Source organism: Macrosteles quadrilineatus, unplaced genomic scaffold (genome assembly GCF_028750875.1).
Source record: "Macrosteles quadrilineatus isolate MER2022 unplaced genomic scaffold, UCM_ALF_1.0 Scaffold_6__1_contigs__length_79288215, whole genome shotgun sequence".
NCBI classification, from domain to species: Eukaryota; Metazoa; Arthropoda; class Insecta; order Hemiptera; family Cicadellidae; genus Macrosteles; species Macrosteles quadrilineatus.
The window spans coordinates 42,910,935-42,935,367 of record NW_026542599.1 but is presented as its reverse complement, the minus strand read 5'-3'; the positions used below and the strand labels follow the sequence as shown (position 1 = coordinate 42,935,367).

The window sequence follows — 24,433 nt, the reverse complement described above, 5'->3', positions numbered from 1 at the left end:
AATCACATAAACGAAACATTCTGCAATGCATTCAAAAGGTTAAAGAAATGGATCATCAAGTTGCAAACACGATTTTAACTTATTTTGGTTGTTTAAAATCAAAAGTAGTGTTCAAACATACAAAAGTAAAGTAATAATTTTAATAAATCCAAACAAATTGTTTTACACAGGAATTTTCATGAATGTAATAATTTTATAGTTGTTTACCTTGGAGAAGTCAACCAACACAGCGATAAAGATCAATTCCGTCAGTTTTTGATGGTGAAACATCCTTACAAAATTTCGCGGACATTCCATATGATCGATCTGTTTCGGATTTAGTGTTGGAGCTGCTTACACCCTGGGACAGGCCTGCGGTGGAACCTCGCTCCGAACCTCTTCATCGCCGCCGTCTCTCCGATGGCCAACCCGGCCTTGACTCCCTCCCGCAACACTCTCACGTCGTCAGGGTCTGTCAGGTAGTTGTGGTACAGTAGAGGGTACTGCATTGGGTCGTTACTCCTCAGCATGATGTATCCGCGACTCTTAGGCCGTAATATCATGGGGAACACCCCGAACGCGTCCTTGTTGACGATGTCCCCCAGGTACTCGTCGAAGTACTCCTGCCTGAGCCCGTGGGCGCGCTTGGCCACAGTCCCTCCGTCACTGATGGTGCTGGTGGACGTCAACATGAACTCCATGTCTGGCCAGTCGTCGGTCACGTTGCCGTACTTGGTCGTGATGAACGCCACAGTCTCCAGGCCCACGGAGCTGGTGAGAGGGCCGTCCCCCGTGATGGCGTAGCGCAGGGCAGAGTTGATGTTCATCACTCTCTGCAGCACCAGAGACACCGGGTAGTCCACCAGGAAGATGATCCCTCCTACAGCGATGTGGTCCATCAGGTTGCGGCCCACTCCTGGCGAGTCGTGGATCAGGGTGATTTGTACTCAGTGTGACAAAATTTTTTTGATGTAAGTACAAAGTAAATGAAGTGTGATGATGCATATCAAATGTTCCAAGTCTCAAAATTAGCGTCACAAAAAATTATTTTATGTTTTTCAAAAATAACCATGCTTTTAAACTTAATACAGCGATTTCTCAATTACCTGTATATGGATTTGAGTAGATAATGTCATTTTCGTGTTCTACATTAAATTTTGAACAAGAATAATGGAAAATGACGGAGGATCAGTTGTAAAAACTCCATTGTAAATAGATTCAAAGATAAAAATTAAGATATTTGATAAAAATTTTAAAAAACAATGGTCTATTGTATTTTTCACACTCTGTATACAAGAAAGTGTCGGAATATGTTAAAAACTGTGCCATTTTATAATCTTTCCAACGATATGCTACACTATTGCGGTTTATGTCTGCTTATGTACGCTTTAATGGTTTGAAGACTACAAAGCATGGTGTCTTTAACATTTAAAACATAGAAAGTCGGCATGTATTAAGCAAAAGTTGTATTTTTGATTCAGCTTGAACAGTAAAAACAGTAAAAAGTTCCCTGTTTTCTGGTATTCAAACCACTAAAACAAACAAAAAAATATCTAAACCTTAATAGTGTAGCATATGGTGTTAAAATGTTTTTTTCGGTGTAAGTACAAAGTAAATGGAGTGTGGTGATGTATATAAGCCGTTCCAAGTCTAAAAATTGGCTTCCCAAAAACATATTTTAGTTTTTGATAAAATAACCATTTCTCAATTACCTGCAAATGGGTTTGCATAGATGGTGTCATTTTCATGTTCCACGTTAGATTTTGAATTAGGATCATTGAAAATTTTGGAGGATCAATAATAAAACCTCCATTATAAATCGTTCCAAAGATTAAAATTAAGTTCTTAAAAAAAAAATAATCATTGGTCTATTGCAATTTTCTACACCCTGTATAAAGGAAGGTAGCAAAATATGTTGAAAACTGCGCCTTTTATTAAGCTTATCAATCATATGATACACTATTGAGGTTTAGTTCTGCTTATGTTCGCTTTAGTGGTTCGAAAATCCGATTGCAGGTAATTGAAAAATTACTTTATTGTGTTTAAATAAAAAAAAAACATTGATATTTTAGAAAACAATTAAATAATTCATTGGCAAGCCAATTTTTAGACTTGGAACTCCTTATATACATCATCACACTCCATTCGCTTTGCACTTACATCAACAAAGTTTTGTAACACTGATGACCAGCCACCCTGTATATTAATATTATTTAATAGACGAACATGAATTTTGTGATAATTGTTCTCAAGCTGTTACGCAATCGAACTACATGTCCAAGGATATCCAAATTTTCTGTGGGTAGTACGTGGGAAATGAGAAAAAATATGTAAAAACTTCATCAAGGCTCAATCCCAGTAGGATACTAAGTTACCATGTTATACTTAGAGAGAATATGTTTGTTTACATTTGTACAGATAAACACATTAAAATTTAGACTAATAACACAGCTGATTGTATCGAAATTGAAATGAATGGTCACAAAATATGATATAACGATTAATTCGATTGGTTAGGCATAAATCATGGTTTAAGAACAGTTAAATTCTGTGAAACACTTCCTAAGATATGTTTGTTCGGTACATATAAAATAAGATTTTACTTTAGGTGTTTTTTTTTTTTTTTTTTTTTTTTAAGATCGGATAATATTCATATACATGGTAAAAAAATCTATCCATGCTAGACATAATAATTAGGTTATTATAACGTAGTTTCGATAAAGTTAGTTTGAAATGATTTAATAGTTTGGGCCATAGTTGTAAATTTCTGGGGCTTTAATTGTTTTATGTAAGGCCAACTGACTGTCTGATAATTTTTACAGCCCACAATAATGCTGCTAGTGTTTAATTATAAGTATTACCTATATATGTATCCTCTTAAACAGTCTCCCTATTATCGATTGTAATATAATGTATTTTATTTTGTTTCACAAGTAAAACACTGTCTATTGTGTGGATATAAAGCATAATGACAATAATGATTCTGATTCTTATTCATACTAATATTTTAATGCATTTGTTGTAGTTTATAACGAATAATATCACACTAACAATGTATAAATTATACGTCTTCAACATAAAAACTGCATTACATTTTCAGTAAAAAAAGATAAAGAATAAGGACCTATAATTGTTTTTCCTAATTCATACCAGTAATCTTAAACTAGTTCTCTATCAATAATTCGTCCGTTTTTTGAATTTGATTGAAATGATCCTTCAAGTTGAAAAGAAAACAGTAATAAATTGAACAGGTCTGTGATTGAGTCTTCAATCTAGGTTTCTTTGGAGAAAATACTTCTGGTTGATTGATATACGTGTTATTTTGTGTTAAAAATGTTTGCCACCTCTTTTACTGAGTAAATATTAACACCTACATACTAAGGTATTTCAACCTATAACATATAAACCAAGGCTTGTTCCTACAGAGTTATACCGGGTGTCCATAAAATAATCATTGGGGCTTAGTTACATATATATCATTAGTGCAAATTATAATGCTGTACGTGAATTGGTTAGATTTCTATGCTTGTTTTAGTGAAGCTATTACGGGTACTTTTAAAATTACACATAATCGGCCATTACAGCTTAACGGCTGGGTTTGGAAAATTAAATTTTTACATTTTTTTGTTACTTTTAGTGAGTAGATTAACTATAAGAAATTAACGCACTCTCCCTGTATATATCTGTAAAATAAAGTATTTTAAATACCAATAAAGTAATAAAGTATTAATTATCAATTATGTGTTTTGAAATCCGATGAATATTTTAAGGAAACCAAGTATAATATTTTTTTCACTACAGGGCTTGATGTTTTACGACGGTACAATGTCGGTTGACTTTTTATCTAAAGATTAGTTTGCAATAAATATGCTTAGAAGTTTAATTATGCTAAATAGACATCGAGATTGTAAAAATTATTATAAACTTACATATCGTTTCATGTTGCAATGCTTACTTATTATTGTTTCTTACGAACATCTACAGACCAATGACGACTTCGCGTTGTTCTAGAACTAAGTTGAATACAGTGATACCTCAGTTGATTCCAAACTTCATTGAATACACAAGCCCTTGTTATGATAGTAAACTGAAACTACCTGAATCCCAATGCTCTACTTGATTCGCTGGTTCAATAAAAGCAACAATCTTACAACTAAGAAGTTATCTACCAGGGCTATTCAGACAACATCTTAAATATATTTCAAAATAACAATTATAAGTTTATTATAATCGAAATCAGTTATACATGCAGTGTATTACCTTTAAACCCTTATTGATAACAGACGTTTTTAAATTGCAACTAGTGGGTCTAGAAATAAGACTAACAATGAAATTATAACAATTAACTAGTAATTGCTACAAACACCTGTAGTTTTAAGCTCTAGTCTTCTACGTTTAATGGTCAGTCAATGTACTGATGTGTATAAGTATATGTCATATTTTAAGATCAATAATTAAAGAAAACTAGCAGTCAGCGTCATTTCGAAACTTCAAAGTGTGTCCTGTTATTTTCTTTAAACGCACGATCTCTTCGAGTCATCTTAGAAAAATTATAAATACTAATGAAACGTACTTAAAAAACAACACATCCAACGTAAGTAATTTTCTTTATATTTTAAACAATTAGGATTACAATATTTTACTTGAACTCAGTAAAACATCACCGACTGTAATAATAACCCCATTTTCGTATAGATGTAAGCATAATTGTATTATGGCCATCTGTTTTGATGTAAACGTAAACTTGATAATGTTCAGAAGATTGACAACAGAATTCATCACAAACTCTGAAATTTTAAAGCTTATAGTACAAAGGGTTTTCTAAATATCATCCAAGCCCTCAAAAAGCACATCTAGAGGATAAGAGCTTTTACACCCAATATGTCTATGAAAATACATATTTAGGGGTCGATTTTGCTGAATACAAAGATCCAACAAGTTCTTTAAATAATATAGATAAATTTATAATTAATTGTGGAGTGAGCTGGTTGAGCATTGGCAGAGTGTAGCTAAACAAAATGGAAGCCATGGTATGGGTACACTTTTATGGAGATAATGAAGAAAAAGACTCATGGAGACTTTTAATCGTCATAGATCTTTAGGTTAACATTATTTATTTATTTATTTGTTAACGGTTGCACCATTTTTACATGAATAATACAATGTCTTACATGCAGAAGAAGCAGAAAAAAATCACAGGCCAGTACAAAAGTAGTGAAAAAAAACTGGAAAACAAGACTTCAATAACAAGACACAAAAAGATAAATAACAACTATAAATAACAAACTATGAATAACAAACTTTAAGTAACAACTATAAATAACAAACTATCTGAACAAGTTGACAAAACGAGATATTCGAAAAACAAAACCAGTATTATTTTGGTAACGTCATCATAGCAAATAGATGAAATTTAATTAAAATTTTCATACGATATCCTTACGTGGTACAAAGAAATCACCATTCAGGTAAGGTTACTAACATCTGATTATTTTATTCAGTCAATGTTATAGAATCTCAAACAAAAATTTGTATTTTCAAGACGACTTAAAAAAGTTACTTAATGGGGGGGGGGGGTTCTTCATTTAAATTACATCCTGTACCTTTTTAAAGAAGTCATATAACACCTAGTTATGAATTCAATTGCAAACGTTTAGCATATATTTGACTTAACTTAATTACTAATTCTACGAGGATCCATTAATGATTAACAGTTATTTACCCCGTAGACCGTTATCTTAAAATTGATATCTTGGACACGTGTGTTGTAAATAGTAACAATGTAAAATGCCTCTTGACTGCAATATTGATGGAACAGTAAAGTTATTGTTTCCGACGCTTGTCAAATTTTACAAACGGACGTGGTTTCAATTTCCGGCAAATAAAAGCATTGCCAACCATAAAAGATTTACTTCAACTGTGTCTGTATGTTATATTAAATTCTAGGTGTGTTAAGATCAACAAAATGCAAAATAATACTATTGCATTAGAATTAAATTAATTTTGTGGCAATAAAACTCCACCTGTGGTTTTGATAAATAAATTTATTCGAACTATTTAATTCATATGCTTTGTAAATGTAACACTAAAAGATATCCAACGTAATATGTTAAAACATGAATTATTTACGGGTTGTTAGATATTAAACTTTACAATGACAGTATTTTACAATAACAATATTTAACAGTGCAATAACAATATTTTAAAATCACTTACCTCGATATTCTGACGCTTGTTAAAGATTGACTTCTGTTTAAAAGATTTTGTAATTGAACAAAAAACTCTTGTTGGTAAGAAAATGGTAATTGTACAACGAATTATGTAATTTAGTTTAAGAAAAACCTATGTTCATAGCTTTGATTTATCCAATGTTCATACTAATGTCAAATAAACTGTAAAATAAACCATCCTTCAGACTAATTGAGAGTACGATATTCAATATCAACATGTTAGTTAGTGATGCTGGATTACGTTTTTACAAGATCCACATATATTAAACATCGTCTTAAAAGAATACACGTCGGATAAATAACATAAAATTAGGTTACTAACCTCTCGTCCTCTTTTGCCTTCGATGGGGTTATAACCCCATTTTCAAATCTTCTCTTCAGTCGTCAAATGTCAAACGTATTCTCTTGCGTAAGCCGTCGTCAAAATTACTTTACACATACACATGAACACACACGAAAACATTTATAATTACAAATCATGTACATGCGCGTGAGGCCGGCCAAGGACAAAACCAGACTGCGGGATTTGATAAGAGTGTAGGTTAGCCGATGCCTACTTGATGGTGTTGACCTTGGGGGAGGGAAACCAGCTGTTTATCTCCTCTATTGTTCTGTAGTTTGGTCACTCTGTCAAATAAAATGTTTGATCCAAAATTTAACTTCTCGTTTAAAACATCATTTGGAAAATGTTTGATTGCTTTGTAAATTTTAAAGGTTTTAAGAACGTTCATTTTGTTACCTTTATTACATTTGTGTAATATCTCTAAATTATCTATGCAACTCCTGACATTGTGATTTTCGTTCATTAGGTGTTCTGCAAACTTCGATTTTTGTGTTTGCAATTTAGGCATGGGAAGGTGTTCTACATACCTTTTCCTAAATGAACGACCTGGCATGTAAGACTACCAATAAATTAGAACAACAATTGAACACATCCCCTCCTGATAATAGTTACAGTCTTGAAACATCTGGCGTGTACAGATTACTATGCAACGATAGTCCAAAGGTTACCTAATGAACACCCAATAAACGAAAATCACAATGTCAACAGTTGCATGGATAATTTAGAGTATAAAGGTTACTTGCAGTCTTCGCAATCCTATAAATTGAGCACTACGGCCGTTTCGGAGATAACTCCAACCAGAGATAACCCGACGATGGAGTTATCTCCGAAACGGCCGTAGTGCTCAATTTATAGGATTGCGAAGACTGTAAGTAACCTTTATATTTATTACACGCAATCTGCCACACTGATTAATAATTTAGAGATATTACACAAATGTAATAAAGGTAACAAAATGAACGTTCTTAAAACCTTTAAAATTTACAAAGCAATCAAAAATTTTCTAAATGATGTTTTAAACGAGAAGCTAAATTTTGGATCAAACATTTTATTTGACAGAGTGACCAAACTACAGAACAATAGAGGAGATAAACAGCTGGTTTCCCTCCCCCAAGGTCAACACCATCAAGTAGGCATCGGCTAACCTACACTCTTATCAAATCCCGCAGTCTGGTTTTGTCCTTGGCCGGCCTCACGCGCATGTACATGATTTGTAATTATAAATGTTTTCGTGTGTGTTCATGTGTATGTGTAAAGTAATTTTGACGACGGCTTACGCAAGAGAATACGTTTGACATTTGACGACTGAAGAGAAGATTTGAAAATGGGGTTATATAACCCCGAAACTATAGTCATCGAAGACAATAAGGACTGATTGACGACAGGTTAGTAACCTCATTTCATGTCAATAGTTCAATCCTGGAGGCAAATTATGTATAAAAGGATAAATAATGTCTTATCTACCTACGGGGTTGGAAGTGTCTATTCTCAAAGATGTTAAACACACAAAACTTAATCACTAAACACCAACTTCAATCATGTAGCACGATAAAAATAACTAGTTTTCTAATTGAAAATGGACGCTTCAATTGGTGATAGTTTTCCTGGACTACATAAATCTACTTAACCAACTCCATACCTTTTGTATAAGTAAGCTTCAACTACTGATTGTCCTACAAGACAACCAAATGAATTAACATCTTAAATACAAAAGCAATTGCCTAATCAAAATTATATGTATTTAATGAAAAGGAATGATGTTACCCATTAATGTAAAATATTCATTATTTATTGGTGTATATTAAAATAAAATATACTTTTACGAATAATTTGCTAGGGTTCCTTATTCCGATGTTAATTTTGCAATGTTATCTTAGAGAATGCTTCGTAATAAAAGTGTACGATCTTAGAAGAACACTTATTTCTGAGTTTGTTAAAGATATAAAATATGTAGATTGTAAATCTAACATCACAAAGAGACGACTTGTAACAAACCCTTAAGGAAATCAATCCACCCAAGATCAGATCATTTTATCATTCTAATCCTTTCAGTACTGATTAATATTTCGTCTTATACCGTCTTACTTCAATTATATTCATTAATATAATTACTCTATTCAAACCATCTTATTTAACCTACCTGAGATTATGATTGGTTAAGTATAATCTGATAATTAACTAGTTAGTAGCTTCATCGTGGATTTAAAGGTTTGCTAATATTTAACCTATTTTATTGAATAACTACATTGTGAATATTTTTCGTGTGGTATTTATTAGAATTTGAAATCATAAAGTTGAGTACATTTCCTTTTTTATAATAAGTTAAGAAATTCGGTACTACCTTACAATTTCATAAAATATTTGTCAGAATTATTAACACAGGAAATAAGTTATCGTAATTTTATGGCCCATGATAAATTTATAAATAATGAAGTTGATGGTTTTAAATATTGAAATTTACTTCCTTTTTGCCGTTGATAACATATACCATGTACAATTATGTGATAAGAACCAAAGAATAAAACATTGAACTATATTGTAAACATTTTCACTATGGCAAAATCTGACAAACTAAGCTTGTAGTTCAATAGAAACCTCGTCAATGTAGTATAACTCAAAAATAAGAAAAAATATATATAAATCGCGGTGTTTAATACACAAACAAAAAGAATCACTCAAGAGAACCATTCTTTGTAACGCTAGAAAGCACATCGACTTACAAGAAGTTATATCTGGTCAAAGAGGCCGTTATTTTCTTTTCAGCGGACTTCAAAAAATTTACTTTGTGGTTTACGGTTTATAATCCTTTTGTTACAAAGACAGATTATTCATGATTTTACCTTAAAACGTTTTAACTCATACTATTAGACATATTTTTTTAAAGATTAATTTTTTTGGACTTAGAGCAAAAGTTAATTAACTATTCTAGCCATAACCTTTTTGGAATTTCTTATATTTCAAAATGTTGTTCCATAAATGACTTAAGAGCGAGCTTTACAACCAAAGATTCCAATCTTGTGTGATAATAACGTGTATGAATTTGTCATTTCTTTTCAATTTGTTTACAAAAGCCCGGTTTATTAACCACTGGATTTTCGTTTGTTGTTGCTTGGCTTCGTAATATGGGTAATATCTTTTTAACTTACTCAAAAATATATTTAATGAAAATACAAATGAAAATACTAAAACCTTACAACGTTATACAATTTACTAATTCCAGTGAGGACGTAAAGTAGTAATTCTTTATAAACTTTTTTTTATTATTAGCATACCATTGTTTGTATTAAGCTGTATCAATTAAATAGCATTGTCCTTGTCCATACTCTACAATTATTAATTAACGACTGCTATTTTTAAGGAACACCAGTTACGTTATAAAACGACACATATGCTTAAAATAATCCCGTATAAAAATTATTAATTTATGTTTTCAAACATTTTATAAATTTTTGTTGTTTAGTATAGTGTATTTCTTCTGCAGAAAATCTTTTTATACACGTTCAAGAGTCCATTTCAATTGTTTAATTGAGTAGCTGAAAACGTCATTAAAAGAACAGCAGACTCTTAATGCGTATTTCCCTAAAAAGTACTACATAGATGATAATTTGTTTACACCAATTACAATGTATTAAGCCCATGAATGGGGGTATTAAGTCTCCTAGTTTATAAAGATTATGGGAGGTCTGTAATCGGATAAAAAATTGTTCCTTTCATTTTTGGTTACTATTTAAACTGCATACTGTTTGAACGATAACGAACTTAAAATAGAATTTATAAATTATGCATAGGTATTCATGTTAATGGAATTGTGATGCTGAAACAGACGTAGCAATAATATTAAAATTATCAGATCCGTCAAAAGGGCTCTATAAGTCCAAATGTATTAAACCCCAATCGCAGCACACCTGTGCACCTAACGACGTTTAAATTCTTCAATGTTAAATATTAAAACATAAAAACCTTTATCAAAGAATTATAAACAATAAAAAGGATGACTTTTTTTTATTTATGACAACAGCTAATTTGCAGCCTAAAGGTGAGTGAGCGTAGCGAACGAACATCAACCTGGAGGTGAGTTAGCGTAGTGAACGAGCTAACCTGAAAAGAAGTGAGCGCAGCAAACGAGCTTAAACCTAAAGGTGAGTGAGCGTAGCGAACGAACTTCCACCAGGACGTGATTGAGCCATGCGAATACTTATGAAGTTAAACGGGGCAAAGCCCGCGGGTACAGCTAGTCTGATATAAAAGTGTAGGAATTCTTTCAGATATTCAGTTTTAAATATTAATAGTTCCGTCATATTAGGTAAAAACACCCCTCTACCTGAAAATTCCCTAAACGAGGAACTTTGCCATGTATAGCAATAGTACCCAGTAACAGCAAATTAATAATCGACATTCGTGCATGCTGTGCCACGGCTGCGATTATGGAAAATGGGGGCTTATTTAATTTCTTTTTGACCATATTTCACAAACCGTTAGGAATACAGAAATTCTGCGTGAACAAAAGTTAAGTTACACCTTTTCGGTTCTTAAACATTTGCTCTATCTCTAACAGTTATTGAGGAAAACTAAAATTAATATTAAATATTAACTTCCCATGTCATTCTTAGGGAAAATAAGAAAACTGTTTTGGTTTGCTTGTTTATGAATATCGAACTTGGTTATGAACAACATTTAAAGCCACCTAAACTTCAAACATATAATGGAAATTAAAATATCTTAAAAAATTAAATATAAATGGACATATCATACGGATTTTACAGGTAAACATTTGGTCTTTTCCAAAAAAACAAAAGTATGTTCTGAAGTATGTAGATGTAGAGGACATATTTAACAATTCGTAGTGGGAAACTTAGGTTACTTTACGTTATAAATGTACTGGTTACGAAAGACATTGATAATGTATAAAAACAAGACTTACACAGAGAGTCTGTATTCACACAAGAACAATTAAATACAAGGATAGTTAATTAGTGCATGTATACACACATGTTGTCCATGGTAAGGCATTGTCCTAGTAGTCAACAGGATCATGATCATTACCTAATGTCGTATTCCTCAGATGTGTCAAGCATTACAAGTTTCCTCTTTATATTAAATTATTTTCAGGTTTAATCTTGAACTAGAATACAAAAACATTAAAATTTGTATAGCTTAATATAAATTATACTAGTTTTCTTTCCGAATCAATTTTAATTTTTTTGAAATCACAAATTACACAAAGAAACTATATATTCCAACGATTTTTCCAAGATAGATAATAAAGGGACTGTTATGATTGTACAGGCTACAAACTCATTTTACATGATTGCTACCAAATATTCTAAATACACAATATTTACTCGCCTGTCATAATGAATTTACTTAATTTACTAGAACTATAAGCCTCTTAGGCAAAGCAATTGTATTACAAAGTATAAGTACAACTGGCCCTACTTAATTAACAAATAATAAAAGAGTGTTAACAATATTAAGTACAATTGATGTACAAGACAACTTCCAACGCGTCACCGAACACTAACTACAACTAAACTGATACACCCATAAACTGACTACAGACATCGCTGTAGTAAAGCAAGTCGTGAATACATTGGGTAAGAACTGATTACCCTAGGGAAATCAATCTTGAGCTACTATAAAATTGTAAATACACAAATGAAACTGTTGACATTTTCGCGATCTGAACAAGATGGATTTGACAATGGTACCATTACCGTTTATGCGACAGGCCTGTTTCTATTGTTTAATCGTGTAAATATTGATGCCAGTTATGTGGTTTATTTCAACGAAGCTGCCTTAGCTAAGAACTGCATGATCATGATGACGAAACGGCCGTAACAAAAGTCAATAGTTAAATCTTTTGAACTGTTTTACCGAGGTTAACCCCTATTTTTCGGTTAAAGGAGGATCTTAGTTGGGGATTTAATTCGCCTGTGATTTCACGCAGTTAAAACCAAAACCGCTAAACTAAAGCAGCTAGGCTAAGTCATAAGACTGCTTAAATGATAATAACATTCATCCCAAATTATTTGGAAATTCTAAATCTGAATATTAAACTTATAACCACTTGAGTTAACATAATTTTTCAATTTCACAAATATTTGACAATAGTAACAAACTACACATTTAATTTTGTGTTCATTAAAAATATTCTAGTAAAATGTCTTTAGCTTAACGCAGTTAAACAACAGAATAAACCAAGTAATTTGATAACTTCAAATGGGCTACCGAAGGGGCAACTAACATACATTTACTAATTAACAATGATTAAAAAATGTAAAATATTTTTTTCTGGAAAACTAAAATAAACGTTTGGTGTTGTGTTTACCAAACTGTGAGCAAATCCTCAAATCGTAAAGTCCTATTATCATTGTCAGGTTTGTTCTAAGCTCGCACAATGTTTTCACTTTACAAAATTAACTCCGACAAAGACAATCGCATCTTATGTAATAATTGTTTAATGTTAATGGTTACTCATACATATGACCAGTTTCAAATAGATCGCGCTATGAATAGTAAGGAAACTATGTTACAGTAATTAATTTATGGAAATACATTTTTCATCATTAATGTCGATTAATAATTTTAAAGTCAACTCTTATTTGTTCAGAAAACCTTACCAATTACTGCTTTCCAATAGAATTAACTTTCTTGAAGCAATAAATTTACAAAATATTTGAATAAGAAGTTAGTTTACCTAGCAATGTTTTATTTTGTATGCCTTATAAAATATCTTAAAATATGTTATGTTTTATTTTATATTAGTAATCTAATTATTTTTACCTTTATTATAGTCTATAAACCAGCTACGTAATATGATCAATAACAATAATTCATATATTCACATAACGCCGTTATACAACATTAGTAATATATGATATATTAAATATAATACGAGTAATCGTGTAGCTAACCATGTGATAGTCGACTAAAACAACTTTTTACAACTGTCCCCAAAATATCATTTGCTTTATATATTGTGTTCAATACAGCTATTTTACTGTTACTAGATTTATATTGGCCAGAGACTGAAAGTATGAGTCGACCAAATGACACAAATTGTGTTTCAATACAACAGTACTAGCATTTGTTCCAATAACTAAAGTACATTACACTGATGGAAATTTCGTTATTTGAACATATAACATTCGTTATATTTATAAGAAAACCTTCGTTGACATTAATACTAGTTTGAATTCAATGAATACAAGGAATTACTTTGTCCTAAAAATACTTGATATACAGTGGCCCTATATCTACTGCTTTTGATCATTTTAGCACTAGGTTCTATTATATATTTCAATATTAGCTTAGTTTTTATCAAATCGGTTCCGTAAATAAGAAAAATACATTCTGTCTACACATTCAAGGTTCCGTACATACATTACTTACAATACATTCAAGGTTGGTTGGTGCAAAGAAACCTTGAATGGTTTTTGCTCCTGTTATAAAATATGCATTTATCTATTGTATTGTCCAATAAATAAATTGATTGATTGATTGAATTACAAAACTTAAAATCAACTTAGATTCCTGTCGTGTTCATTCTTGACAAACCCTTGCGTGTAGTATTTTTCAAATACGATAAGAGTTTTAATTATACATAATAATTTAACATAACATAAGACACGAAATTATAATTCAAGCAAATACGCTTCGATAACTTTGATAACGGTCCTATTCAGAACTCCGTGATCTCAATAATTGTGAAAGTTCAACCACAATTCACAGCTAAATAAGCTAACCTAAAGATAATTAAGAGGGAATCTCAGTTAGTCCAAAATCCAATTCGTGACTTCCGCCTCATTGCTTCAGCTTTTATATTCCATTGGTGATCTCCAATCTTGTTTATCATATATGCATAATAAAATATGAATAATGGTTTTGAGTTATATCATTAGATTCGTATGTAATATTTATGATAATGGTATGTAATACTAATTTGCCATAAGCTACGACTTTCCTCTCTGTAAGTCAAATTAAACTAAAAACAACCAACAAGTACCCATTGGGGTTCTCTGACTATCTTACTTTCAATTAACTATTAACAATAAGAAATTTGTAACTTATTGCAGTCTTATTCTTAACACAGTAGACGTTAAAAATATCAGGAATTTGTAAATAATTTACTAACTCTTTACATATGTTGCTATTTATCTACTGAAAACCAAATCCAATTTCTTGCAAACAAATATTTGACCAAGTTTTATATTTACCACATTACGATAATCTACGAACGGTTAAACCGTTAATATCTACGGTTTGAGGTCCATGCATACAAAGAATCCACCCAACTGGCGAACCTCTTGTCGACCCATAAACTCTGTACTCAAGGTTGGCCTCTTCTATAAAGCAAGGTAGACTGATTTTGAGCTGAACACCAGACATGCTTTTTACGGAATTCCACTTAAGTATTAGTTCCATATCTTCTATTAGTTTACAATTGTAAAGCTTATCTACAATATGTATTTATTTTATACACGTAACGAAAACAGGTCATTTCCCAGTAGTGTAGCGAAAAACAAGTTGCGTTTTTAAATTTAATTAGTGGTCTACAAAAAATGTAGCATGAGTACGGTAGCAAATCTAATCCTGTTAAAATCTTTAAAAGAGAAGTCTGCTATTATAAGCAGCGCTAACCTCAAAGGAACCAAAGGTTCAATAATAAGGATCACCGCCGTCTCTTGGTTGGACACTTGATCTAATTGAGATTTATGTCTAATTAAAAGTTTTAGTTGCCAAACCTTTTGTAACTTTGCATATATTCTTAACATATATCTCCTATTATTGATTATTATTCTGGTTACTCTAAGAAATAATTTATATAACGAAACAAATATTCTTAAACTATATGAAGATAGCTAGCAAGTATTAAAACCAACAATCATCTAAATCTAAAATGAAATTATATCTATATATATAAAATACAATGTTTGTTTGTTTGTTTGTCCTTTATGCTTTACCAAACCAGCCATCCGATCATGACGAAAATTTGGGAAGTTGTTAAAACCCGGTAAGGTTTTTGTGAAGTTTGGTGCAGATCCGGCAAAAGGGCTCCGCCCCAGTGGCTATAGAGTTTCCCATGTTAACCTTATGAGTACTTATATTTAAATGGAATTAAAGAATCTTAACAGCTGGTTCAACTAAACATACTGCAATGTTCAATAGCAATAAAAAGTAAATTATTTTACCAACAGGGTGCAGCACTATTATTTTTTAAATTTATGACAACAGCTAATTTGCAACCAAAGGATGAGTGAGCGTAGCGAACGAACTTCAACCTGGAGGCGAGTTAGCGTAGCGAACGAGCTAAACCTGAAGGCAAGTGAGCGCAGCGAACAAGCTCCAACCTAAAGGTGAGTTTAAGTGTAGCAATTGGACTTCAACAAGAACGTGATTGAGCGATGCGAACGCGCTCATCTTGAAAATGAACGAACCTTTTGACAAAAAACCGCATTAGGACAGGACGACGTCTGTCTGGCCAGCTAGTAACGGAATAAATATTCTCAAACTATATTAAAATAGTTAGTATATATTAAAAACAACAATCATCTAAATCTAAAATGAAATTATCTTCAGAAGGGTGTACCTAATTCTACAATCATATTACTCTTTCTGTCTTCGTTCAACACAATGTACAAGCAAATAGCATAGACCTTTTATCATCATCAAAAACTATTTGATAATGTGTCTATAATGGAAAGTGTAAAACCGAGGTCAAACTATAGGTTCAATAATGTGCATGCTCGACCTATAAAAAAATATATAACAATCTAATTGATAAATGATCAAATTAACTATATCTTAGTAACCTTTTTTTTTTATTCTTTGGGAACAATCTGTCTGGGTAACAATAAAATCAAATGTTTTATCATTTATCCAAGTGTAGATGGATATTTTTCTTAAATCCTGAAAGCTATTTTGATATTTAACTAAATATTTCCTATGGATATTATTATCTAGGCTATTGGAAGCTATTCGCTTCTAACAAAATAAAATAAAATATACAACTCTTAATAATAAGGTTAAATGCCTGTAGTACTTGTCCATGATCCTGTTTTTTAGGTCAGTGACCCAGGTTTCGAACTTAAAGGTTCATTTTCAAGCTGATACCATGGTTAAACTCCTTTTAAACACACTCCTTCCTTATGTATTTAGAAGGAGTTTAAGCATGATATCAGCTTGAAAATGAACCTTTAGGTTCGAAACCTGGGTCGCTGACCTAAAACACAGGATCACGGACAAGTACTACAGGTATTTAACCTTTTTATTAGTAAATTACGTGATTCAGAGGCTAACCATGTTACAACTGTTAACATTCACTATTTGATTTGATTAGTATAAATTATAATGGCATATTTTCCGATTATTATTGGATGAACACGTAACACAAGTGTTTTGCAAATTTATTAGAAATGCAAACGCTAGTTTAAAGCCATGTCAGACATGTCAATATGAGAAGGATTACATGATGTACGAGGTAGTAAAGGAAATGATCCTGTCATAACTTTGATGTTGACTAGCTTTGATCATTGATGTGATGTAGGTAGGTGTATTGAAGATTCGTGATGCTCAAAATACTGATATAATACTGTATTATGTGGATTGGATAGTTCTACGTGTTAGTGAAAATAAAATAAATATTGACGAAGGAAGCATGCAAATACCACCGACGCAGCAAACCTGCAGACTATGCGAATGTCCATTCTCAATGCATAGAAGAACTTACAATAATTGCATGAACTTATTTAGAATGCATGTTGACTGTTCACCAAACAGCCAAGTTTACTTCAAATTTAAGTAGCCAGTTAAATCAATCAATGCATAATTTCAATACATGCATTTGCTTATAATCGGGTTTTACAAGTGAGTTTACAGCAGCTGACTTTTTTCTCCATAGAAACGAAAGAGCTACTTTAGACCCGCAGTGCATGTACTAAAGACCGTTGATTTTTGCAGTACTAGCTGCTGTACCCGTGCTTTGCAACGGAGAGGACACTAAAGCGAAACATTTGATCTTTAATTCTGTAGTATAAAATAGTTAGACATTCCCCTTTGGTTTCAGGAACATAACTCAACTGAAACTCTTAGATTGAAAAATATCTTTCTTTAAGGCTAGGCTAGCTTATAAGGATTCATGTATGGAAATAATTTACCCATACGTTTCATTTTTCAAATGATAAGCTTACTTAAACATTTATTCCGTTGAAAAACGTACATGTAAAGCAAACAAGGAAAAATAATCGCACAACGTAAGGCACTGTAGTAAAGAAAAAAAATTGTTATTTCCAATATTATTGATATGTTTTACCGTAGCTACTGAGCTTTTTTCAAAGTCCAATCTTTACCTGCAGATCAGTGTGTGTGTATATTATATATTGTATATTATATATTATATATGTATATATCCCAATAATAAGCAAAAATAAAATAACGGAATTCTTGTTTTAACTTTTGTTATAAAGCCTACCACTATTATTGTTAATCAGGGCACAAATTTAATCAATTTAAATATAAATCAACAACACGAAACATAAAAGTTTTTTATTTTTACTCGTTTCATAGTTCAAAACGTGTATGAATTTGCAAAATAATTTACATCATCATTTAAAACATTGAGTAAAGAGACATAGTTACATTACAGATATTACATGTAATTGATTTTAGAAACAAAAGTGAATTGCAGCTAAGTTTTGTGATTTCTCCATATTCATATCGAAAAGCAGTGTTGTAAAAACACAACTACTAAGGAGGTTTCTGTAAATGTAAAAAAAAGCGAATGTGATGTAATTCATAGAAAAAAAAATATAAGTAGTAGCTACCTCTGAACAGAATAAAAGTAGGAATAGTTGGAATTTAATTTGTAAATTGTATTAAAACACAAAAGAAAGTGTAAACATTGAGTCAGTTCAATTTTAAAACTGTACCAGTACATATATCTATGTATAAGTTTTTAAATCTTTTAAAAATGCTGATCCATAATTTTTTTATCAGTTCAAATTGTTAAACCAAAGCTACCATATCAAAATTATTCCAAATCATTTAGGCTATACATTGTAATGATTCTTCTGTTTCCATGAAAATCAGTATATTTTCATAAATTTTTTAAATTAACTTAGTATCTTGGGAGCAGAACCTGTACCTCTTAACCTCTGCTGTTTGAACTGTCAAATTAGTGTATTTACAGCTGACTTCAATTAATATTTATGGCTATTTACATTCTTCCAAAATGTAAACATTGAAACTTTGGAAGCCCATGGGGCGTAGCCCAAGGGAAATATGATATCAGGAATAATCCTATATGTTAACCAGGTATGCAAGCTACATTCATAAAAATTTATATTTTAATCGGTTTACTGGATCTTGCGTTATTAAGTAACAGACAGACACACAAACATACACCAACTCATTTTTACATATTAGTATGAATATAGATAACGAATGTATTTTTAATATTATTTTATTTGTTAAAATCAGCTGTGTTTAAATGTGAATTAAAATTCTTAGCATTGACTATACACAGAATTTGTCAACTTAAATTTAGAAATTGTATTTTCATGGTTGCCATGGAATCCAATCAATATTTAAATTGTAAAAACGTCACCCCAGATCCCTGAAAGCCCGTGGGGCTACGCCATATGTCAATATCGATCTGGAAATAATCTAACTTTGAAGTGAATCATAGTAACAATCTACTACTACGATTATGAGTGGGTGGTCATTGATAAATTGTTAGGTAAAGCATAAAAAACTAATTAGTTCTCCTTGTCGTTAGTAAAAACTCATTAAAGGCTGTTTTTTACACAGCTCATAACATTGCGCTATGTTCATATTGTCCTGAGGTCTACATTAATAGTTTGTTTATTTGCTTGTCATCTGGTTTGATATATTATTGTTTCATGTTTACTTTAAGTTTTGGATTTTGTTATTAAATACAATGAAAGAAGTGGCTCTAACAAAATGGGTTTTAATTTAATATATTTAAGGGCACAACATGGTGGCAGCGGTAAAGACCCAATAAATTGAGTAACAGGGTGTCTAATATATATGCTGCATTACAATGTCAGACTCAGAAAACTCAGATATAACAGTAAGAAGACAAACATCTAAAATGACACAACATTCAGCAACATTGGGCTTCATTGATAAATACTCCTTTAAACCAGAAGATTGGGGCCCATGGTTAAAAAAGTTCAATAGGTACAGAAATGCTACCAATTTAGATCAAATAGATGGAGAAAAGCAAGTAAATTTCCTTATAATATCCATGGGTGATAATGCAGAAAATGTATTAATAGCAGCAGGAGTAACAGAAGAAGATAAAAAGACTTATGATAAAGTGGTGGAAAAACTTAATAAGTATTTTACACCAAGGGTGAATTTGACCTATGAGAGAGCGAAATTCAATCAACGAGTACAAAAGCAAAATGAACCGATATTCGATTTTATAACAGATGTACATCAATTAGCTTCTTCATGTGATTACAAAGACATGAAAGACAGCCTTATTAGGGATAAACTCATTGTTGGAATAACAGATTCAAAGTTATCTAAGGAACTTCAACTGATGGCTGACCTAACCTTGCATGAAACAATAAATAGATTGAAACAAAGTGAAATTATAAAGAACCAACAAATTACTGTTAACAGATCAAGAGAACAAGATTTTGCAGAAATAGACCAAGTGAAAAAACATCCGAACTTGAAACAAAACATAAGACAATATACTTCTAATTGTTTTTACTGTGGAGGACAGAGGCATCCTAAGGAGGAATGTCCTGCTCAGAATATTGAATGCTACTACTGTGGATTGCAAGGACACTTCAGCCGATGTTGTAAAAAGAGACAGAATAATAAATACAGAAATCAGAACAATAAATACAGAAACCCAACCCTGAATCAAATTCAGGAAAATACCGAGAACAGATTGAAACAGGATAATAGAAGCGAGGACGGGTATTACATTAACAGAGCTGAAGTTAAGAAAATAAGAGCGACAACAAGGAACTACAATAAACAGAATGAATTTGAAATTGATGTAAAACTTGATGGGAAATTGGAACATTTCAAGATTGACAGTGGAGCCGACGTGACGATTGTGCCTCCAAGAATGGCTAGAAACAAATTATTGACTAAATCAAACATTGTTTTAAAAACACCTGGGGGGAAGTATTTAACAGTTTTAGGTAAATTTGAAGGTGTAATTCAGTATAAGAATAAAACAACTCGTCAAACAATATATGTGATCAATGGTCAAGAGGAAGCATTGATTGGGAAACCATGCATCTCAGCCCTAGGGTTCTTAAGGGTCATCAGAGGAGTTAAAAATTACATTCAGTCAAGTGAATATTGTAGCAACCAGAATATCAACACAGACCTACAGAAGATCAAGAATAAATATCCAAGTTTATTTAATGGGACGGATTTTAAGAACAACTCTACCAGTGAATAAAGCAACTCTACTTCCAGCCACTCCAAATCACAATAGATATAGACTTAGACAAATGGAAGAAAAGAGGAAACAGGAACAACAGTTCAATAAAAGACATAGAGTGACCCAGGTCAAGGATTACCCAGAAAACGCTAAAGTTTGGGTATCGGACCGAAGAGAAGAAGGGGTAATCAAGGAGAAGTTAGAGAACAGGAAATATAACGTTGAAACAAAAAAGGGAGGAAGATATATCAGAAATTCAAAATTCTTATTCCCTATGTTCTCCTCTGGAGAAAGAGAAAATCCTGATAAAGAAAACCCCCATACACAGACACTTCCTCCAAGACAGACACATACACCAAGATCCAACCTACATAATCATTCTTCAACCATACACAGACCTACCAGAATTGTTAAACCTGCCAAGAGGTTCATAGAAGAACTTTAAGAGGGAGATGTCCTGAGGTCTACATTAATAGTTTGTTTATTTGCTTGTCATCTGGTTTGATATATTATTGTTTCATGTTTACTTTAAGTTTTGGATTTTGTTATTAAATACAATGAAAGAAGTGGCTCTAACAAAATGGGTTTTAATTTAATATATTTAAGGGCACAACACATATGATTGACTAAATTTTGAAACTTAACTATATGGGATGTCATTTAACACTATACAGATTTTAAGAAGTTGTAGAGTAATGAAAAATACTGACTACCGTTAGTTTGCATTTTCTTCCTTCTAGCAAACTTACATGTTTTCTGTATAAATTAAAAAAAGTGAAATTTCTGTTTGATTCCATGTCCTTATAATGGCTAAGACCTGTGATATATCAGCTATTAGATTTCGAAATGTACGTACAGATGTGGGGATTACAGCAGAACAGGTTGAAATTGTATTAGTTAAAATGAATCTGGAATAGAGTTTCTCGAAAAGATTGTGAAACTGTAATTCAAAATCCATAATATTATTAGATCCACAAACAATAAATATTATATGTGTAATAATAATTAAAACTGTACAATGTAAATTTGAAGCTTCGCCAGTTTTCAGTTATAAAAATATAATATTAATATAAAAATTCAGTGTGGCATTTTAACATGTAATTTTTCAGAGTCTCGTGCTACCATTGTTTCTAATTCATTTATAGCTATTGACTATGATTAACCATAATTTTTCAATAACCAACTGTAACAACGCATAATTAACTCAGATTCAGAGTCATTATTAAACAATAGATCCTCATTATTGGGTTAATTTCAGAAACAAATTTCCTCAACAACAAAAATTATTGGCATCTCAGAAAATAGTGTCCAGTATATCTAGTTATTGGCAGTACGCCTTATTACTTTCATGTTTGGTTTGAGCCAATCAAAAGAACTATAAAATTTCCAGGTTAGGTCTTGCAACTTTCTAAATCCAAGAACACCAAACCATTTATATCCTCTAAGGAAAGCACCACTTTTCACCTACAAGATTTTTTAAATCTACTTCATCTGTAATGTATGTTAGTTGATTAAGGTCCATGGAGGAATAAACTTTACCACAAATCAACTGTAATAAAACTACACAGTTGCACTAATCGTTAATAAACAGGGTTTCTTAACAGAATAAACAGCCGTGATTTTATATCGAACATAAGAGATACTTACTTTGGTTGAAATGATGGTGAAAGAATTATTTTCACGTGGGCTCACAAAGTTACGAGAAAACTTTCAAGTGAACTTTGTGGCCTTAAATACGGCTTAACTCTGCTTAATGTACTTAAATGAAAGTAACGGTCTATAAGTCTCGTAATAACAATATTATTTCTTACTTTAGAAGCATGAATTTGTGAAAAACATGAATTATAACAAATTTAACCTTAATAAATATATTTTTTTTGTAAAGACACTTGGATTAAAAAACTTCTCCATGGATGGACAAGGAACTAAAAATTCACGTTTCTACACTTTTCATCACCTATATTTAAATTGCTATCTTTATTTAATTTAGTAAAATTCTAAATTCAACGTATTAACTTAGTATAACTGGATATAACTGTGCAAGGTATATTCAATCTCGAATCTATAAATAATAATATTTTGTATATATTTTCCCCTTATGATGAAACTCTTACCTTATACAGCCGTTCAAATTTCAGCCGTATAAATTGAGGCATGAAATCCCACTTGAGATCTGATGTAAGATTTTAATAAAGTGAATATTAAGTTTTTTAGAATTCAAACGGTATTACAGATTAAAAATTAATTGTGATATTCAAATTTTGTCCAGCCTTAATTATTTCTGGTTATTTGTTTTATCAATAATTATTATTAAAATTCATCGACAAACAATTATTGTATATAGACTTTAAATACATTACAAATTAGTTGAGGATAACCTGTAATTAAAACATAATTTATTTTGGGTATTTACCATTGGCATTCCTAGAACGTTTTAGGTTTTGCAAATAGTACTGGATCACTCAATTTTCATTCCGTAATCATTTGGTTGGTGTGTAAAACTAAACATCAATGAATAAGAATATTAGAAGCATAAGAAAATTAAGGAATACATACAATTAATTATCGTCTTCTAAAAACATCATATGAAAAGAAATAACATAAAATATAACTCTACGTGTTATTGGTAACCTCTACTTGTTAATAAAAATGGTGAGATTTTTGCTCCAGATTTGTGAACCATAAATATTTGAATAAATAATTTACGAATTTAATAATTTTGTATTCCTAAACTCGTAAATTTTTTATTCACATTACGTTATTTTTTTCATATATAGTTTTTACAAGATTTTTTAACGGGGTCATTTTGTACTGTTTAATATCATTTGACAATTTAAAAATTTATTCTAAAATGTACTTAGTTTATATTTCATCCGGTCAAGGAATAAGGTGAGATCCTACAACGCTGTTTTCTTTCACTTCGTCTGGCAGATAATCCGCTCATAGATTCGCTTATACACTGCTTGCCCACTCTACTGATTCGATTTGATGTTTGTATATATATATACCACATATATATATAAATTTCAACAGATGGTGTTCTTGGCCTCTAGGGACCTCAAGACGAAAAAAATCGGTCCCGGGTCCAGGTCTTACCATGAGTACTACGGTAATAGCTTATTCCCTATATGGGAAATTCGCTAAAAAGAACACTCAGCAATTGATAGAACACTCCCATTGATCATTGGATACGATAGGTGGAATGAAGTGACAAATGGACTTAGCTAATTGGATTTCCAATGGTATTTGTGTTTCAACCAACTATCTAAAACAACTAAGAGGGAAAATGGATCAACGTTTTCCAATGGGAGCTCAAGTTAAACTATTCATCGCCGTGTAGCAATATCTGGGGATTTTCTGAGGGATAGTTAGTATCAGATTACTTGCGTATGTTTACGAAATAAAGTAGGACCTTTTGGACTCCCGCCCATACTTAATCATGGTCAA

The 24,433-nt window shown here is 31.6% G+C and overlaps 1 protein-coding gene across 1 annotated transcript in view; it reads right to left on the bottom strand.

The window, feature by feature from the left end:
- Positions 1-317: 317 nt before the first annotated feature.
- Positions 318-24,433, bottom strand: part of LOC128997490 (glucose dehydrogenase [FAD, quinone]-like) — a 94,366-nt gene continuing 70,250 nt past the window's right edge. Inside the window, exon 2 of the mRNA XM_054423129.1 lies at positions 318-925. Coding sequence (XP_054279104.1) covers positions 318-925 — 608 coding nt within the window. The remainder of the gene's footprint in view (positions 926-24,433) is intronic.